Here is a 5000-nt window from a genome sequence, read left to right as displayed (position 1 = left end):
TAAATCGATCACGTGATTAAGATACTCACAAAGTTCTCGCTCGTTATTTCGGGTAGATCTGAAAGGAAAAGCAGAGAGCGCGTCAGAGAGCGCGAAAACCCGCAGCTGAAGCAGAGCCGACTCACACTCACCGACAAAACCCCGCGACATCCTCAAAGATCAAAGATCCGCCGAAGAATCCCGAGCGCGCGTCTGGACGCGTTACCATGGAGACCAAGCGGAAACTCCGGAACAGGCGAGACGGGATTCTGCTCGAGTTTGACTTCTCACATATTAATAATAATAATACACACTAGCAGAGATGAGAAGGAAATAAGTAGTCTTGACTAAGTAACACTTTATTTTAAGGTGTCCTTGTTACACATGTACTTACTATTATAAAAGTAATATGCAGTGAATTAATATCACTTAGAACTTTAATATATAATTATACCGTAACAAGGAAACTATCAAAGAAAGCGCACAACTGATCTCATTAAAGTGTGAATGCTAAATGAAAAACTAACACGCGTGCTACTGATACTCTATGGGCTTCGGCGTGTGCTCCACGTGAGCAGGACTGGGTTCTGGGTAGCTTCCGGTCTCAGTGTAACCCTGGGTTACAGAACCACATTCCAGAAATCATACTTGTGGTTAGAATATTTATTTTAATCTGAATATACATGTAATACTCATTATCAGACCAATATTGAGAAAACTTTCATGTTGTGGATAAAATGTACATTTTCTTACTCTTTATATCAATTTGATACAAAATGACTAAAAATCAAAGACATAATCAGGTCATTTTTAAATAAGTTGTGTAATGTTTCAAACTACATTTTTTGTCATGTTCTTCTGAGGACCCGTGCTCAGACAGAAAGAAAATATTGTGTACCAATGCATTACGTATATGACAAAAAAAACCCTGTTCATGACATTTAAAGACTACTTTCACCTCAAACACTAATTAGTTGTAATTTGACACATTTTCAAATATTATTACCAATTTGAAACAAATGTAATTATACTCCCTTATATTTTAATATGTATTCAAAATAAGCATGTTAAAATTAAATGTAACGGTATTTCTAGTTCATTTTATTTTCCAGAACCTTACGTGAAATCTTAAGTACACTAATTTGATGTGCTTTCAATGAATAAAATCACTTTCAGATCTTCACGTCTTTGCCTTGTGTGTAGAAGGGATCTCTCTCAGAACAGATGACAGGGTTCTCTTCTATTCACAGGTAAAAAAAAGGGCTTTATTTAAAACAATGTATAAAAACAAGCATGTAATGAGCAATATGTACAAACGTGCAAAAACACAGGACCGAGATGACTGCTGTACACAAGTGCAGAACTCATGAGAAGTTCATCATTAAAAACACTCTCTCACACACACACACACACGCGCTCTCTCTCTCTCTCAGAGGCGGCGGACGTTACGTTTGCTCTGAGCGCTGCCGGGCAGCACGTCTCTCTTGCTCCGGCGCTTGGCAGACAGATGAGCACAGTCTCTGGATCCGTGGAGCGGGCAGGAACAGGCCAGACAGAAGCGGAAGCTGCAGCCGCTCCAGCTGCACTGACCCTCGCCCCGGAGACCGTGACAGCGCGCCGGACGCTCACAGCGAGGACACGGACGCAGATACTCGTCCCTCAGCAGAGTCTCAGCCACCTGACACACACACAACCTTCTGCTGACGTCATGTGCTTTACGTGAAAAAACACTGAATGTTTGGTCAAAACACCATTTTATAAAGAAAATGCTATACAGGGTATTTAAGACGATGTTTTCTCTTCACCGTTCCAACATCTGAGACCTAGAATACATCTAATACCTTCTTTTCAGACGTAGATTAAAGTAAAGAAAGCACTATACAGAACTTACTCTTGTAATCTCTTGTTATTGTAAAGTCTTGTTATTTGTGTCGCGCACGAGTGTTTTAGTGACTCGAGGCTCGTGTTCACCTGCAGGAAGTGCATGCGCTTGGAGCTGGTCTGGGTCGGGGTGCAGGGCGTGTGTGTGTGGGGCGTCCGGGCCTGAGCCTGCACACTGCCCAGAGCCGAGCGGCACGCCAGCGCTGACCTGGTGTCTGCATCAGGAACATGAGCCGCTCTGCCTCCCTACAAGAAAACACACGTCAGCCACGTACTACACCGAGCACACCGACTCTCACACGACCTGCGCACGCTTCACATGACCAGCTGCAGACGTCACGCTTCACATTTTAAAAGGATAGTTCACAGAAAAGAGAAAATTGTCACTTACTCACCCTCATGTCGTTCCAAACCTGTATGCATTTCTGTTTATCTGCAAAACACATAAGATTATAATTTGAAGAATGTTGCTCATTTTGGTTCCTACTGACTTCCATGGTATTTTTGGGGCATACGTTGGAAGTCGAGCAGAAACAACTAGCAACTTTCTTCAAAATATACACCACCACAGAGATGTGGAACGACATGAATGACATTTTCATTTTCAGGAGGACTATTCCTTTAAAATGCTAACGTTACCGTATCTGCTTCAAGATGATAACGACTCCACTAAACATGCAACAGGAGGTCATGTGACACGCAGCATCGCTAATTAAAGTCGTCACCTCCAGTGTGATCTTGAGCTCTCGGATGTGGCTTCTTCTCCTGTGAGCAGCTTTCTTATCTTCTGAGACGACGTCGTTCCAGTCATCAGACACCTGTCCAAACCTGTCATCAATCACAGGGTAAAGAGGTCATGACTTCAAAGATCTAAACATCCTTTCAAAGCTTAAAATCCTCCTCCTCTTCTCAGACCATGTCGGGGAGTTTGTAAATGAGGCACAGCTTCACGGACAATCAAAGAAAATGAATCTCAAAAGAGATTCAATCTGTTGAGCACCATTCAAGTCCACTATATGGAGAGAAATCCTGGAATGTTTTCCTTAAGGACGTCTTTGAGACTAAAAGTACAGAGGCATCACTGAAGAGATGAAGAGTCAGCGTCACAGACTTCATTCTGAAGACGTAATGGTCTCCACACAACTCATGATTGAAAGGATGTGATGGATATAAGCATTAGCTCAAACCAAGAGCTGTACCATAAGTGTTCTCCTCACCACAAGGAGTATAAACGCTCTTTCAGGGGGAGCGGCAGAATTAATAAGTATGGCTATGATTTTCTTGTCTCAGCTGTGGTCTACTGAAAAAAAAAAAAAAAAAAAAAAAACGAAAAAAACTGAAAATTACAACCAAAAATGACAATATGGAATCTTATCAGAATTTTAGTTTATCTTCTGAGTTGTTGCAGTAAAAAGCGCCAGTATTTCACCGAGTGAATCATTTGATGTCATCGACGCAGGGGGTACGTAAAATAATGGTGCCCCCATAGTCCAAGAACGGTTGTTGATTTATTTATTTTTAAATAACATACCTTTCATGGGTTTCTATTACATATTTCAATAACAGACATCATTCATTTTATATTAAGCTATCAATGTCTTAACTCCCGACAATCCCTTTAAACAGCAGTTAAAAACTTTATACTTGCCTTCCTTTAGTTTGTTTGCTATGTGTTATATCCCACAATGATTAGCTCAGAAGTGCATTTTTAATATAATTATGATTCGCCTGAAAGGAAGTCACATACACCTAGGATGGCTTGAGGGCGAGTAAAACACAGCCTTAAATTTTTGGTGAACTAACCCTTTAAGAATCAATTATGTGCAATATGACGTTGAATTAACGTCGCCGCTCTGTCGTTTAAAGTCCCTATGAATATTTGACCTGCTTCATGTACCTGTAGAGCTCAGCGGCAGACAGGAGACTCAAGATAACCGCTAGCACGTGTCTCAGGTTTCTCATCCTCAGCTCTGAGATGACGTCCACCTTGTCGAGGCCCATTTTTCGTCCGATGAGTCCCGCGAGCGGCAGGCTGGTAGCGACGGGCCCGTCTCGGAGCAGCTCCTCTAAACTGGTCTTCTGCGAGCCACGAAGGCTAATGGCGTGAACGGCCTGCAGCGCCGGGGTCAGAGACAGGTCCTGCATCTTCAGCGTGACGGCGCTCAGCGGAGTCCCGTCCAGAAACACCTCGTCTTTGCTCGCGCGAGTCTCAAAGCGCTGGCTCTTGGGCCCGTCCTCCGACTGCGAGCCTCCCTCTCGGAGCGTGGACAGTCTGCGCTGTCTCTCCAGCCGCGAGCGTCTCTTGTCTCTCCCGCAAGAACCCGACGGCAGCACCAGCTCCTGGAAGGAGCCGTCGTGGTCCACCGAGGAGTCGTGCGATTTATCCAGACCCAACGAGCTGAAGCCGCTGTCCTCGGAGGCGGGCGTGAGGGAGGACGTGTCTGCTCTCTCGGGCGAGCGGAAGGCCTTGGCGGTCAGCGGCGTGAAGTCGTCGGTTTGTGGAGAGATGGAGAGACCGGCTATGATGCTCTCATCCAGATCCGGCTCAGCGAGGGCCTGGTTCTGGAATGGCATCGGGCTCAAGTGAACGCCGCTCCTGCCGGTCTCCAGAGTGGATGTGATGACCTGGGAGAACAGGAGACGCCGCTTGCGACAGGAGAACACAAAATCGTCCGCTTTTAAAGTGCTGTAAGACAAAGGCCCGGTCGGGGTGAGGTCTGGAGAGTCGAAGGTCTCGCGGGTCAGGTGATCTCTGGAGACGTCTCCAGGCGTAGCTTCAGAAGAGGAGCGAGAGACGAGCAGGCGACGGCGGAGCGAAGCATCCTTCCTGATCAACTTCGGAGTCTCGCACCAGGATAACGATACGGTAGCTTCCCGCTTTGGCCCGTTAACCGAGCCCACCTGATGCTTCCCAGACTTCACCTCCATTATCTTTGGTAAACGCTCAATGAACCTAGGAGTGCTGCCAAACAAGACAATCAAGATCACGTTTACTTAAGCACCGTTTAAAAATAAAAGTGGCACCAAAGAGATAAATGTAAACATTATAAAGCGATGTAAAAAACTAAATCCCAAACATGCGGATGAATCGTGAACTACCAAGAAACCCCTTTATTCTAAGGAATATAAGCAATAAACCA

At 45.0% G+C, this 5000-nt stretch overlaps 2 protein-coding genes across 3 annotated transcripts in view; both read right to left on the bottom strand.

Annotated features, from left to right (window-relative positions):
- Positions 1–262, bottom strand: part of LOC122357543 (regulator of G-protein signaling 22) — a 22542-nt gene extending 22280 nt beyond the window's left edge. Inside the window, exons 1-2 of the mRNA XM_043256943.1 lie at positions 132–262; positions 30–58 (exon numbers count right to left, since the gene is read on the bottom strand). Coding sequence (XP_043112878.1) covers positions 30–58; positions 132–150 — 48 coding nt within the window. The 5' untranslated portion in view covers positions 151–262. The remainder of the gene's footprint in view (positions 1–29; positions 59–131) is intronic.
- Positions 263–1205: 943 nt separating this feature from the next.
- Positions 1206–5000, bottom strand: part of fbxo43 (F-box protein 43) — a 4960-nt gene continuing 1165 nt past the window's right edge. For both annotated transcript variants that reach the window (XM_043257891.1, XM_043257889.1), the window contains exons 2-5: positions 3758–4822; positions 2586–2688; positions 1951–2106; positions 1206–1657 (exon numbers count right to left, since the gene is read on the bottom strand). In XM_043257891.1, the coding sequence (XP_043113826.1) occupies positions 1409–1657; positions 1951–2106; positions 2586–2688; positions 3758–4788 (1539 nt within the window). In that variant the 5' untranslated portion in view covers positions 4789–4822 and the 3' untranslated portion in view covers positions 1206–1408. The remainder of the gene's footprint in view (positions 1658–1950; positions 2107–2585; positions 2689–3757; positions 4823–5000) is intronic.

The sequence above is a fragment of the Puntigrus tetrazona genome, chromosome 14 (genome assembly GCF_018831695.1).
Source record: "Puntigrus tetrazona isolate hp1 chromosome 14, ASM1883169v1, whole genome shotgun sequence".
Classification (NCBI taxonomy): Eukaryota; Metazoa; Chordata; class Actinopteri; order Cypriniformes; family Cyprinidae; genus Puntigrus; species Puntigrus tetrazona.
This window is presented reverse-complemented; position numbering and strand designations above follow the sequence as displayed.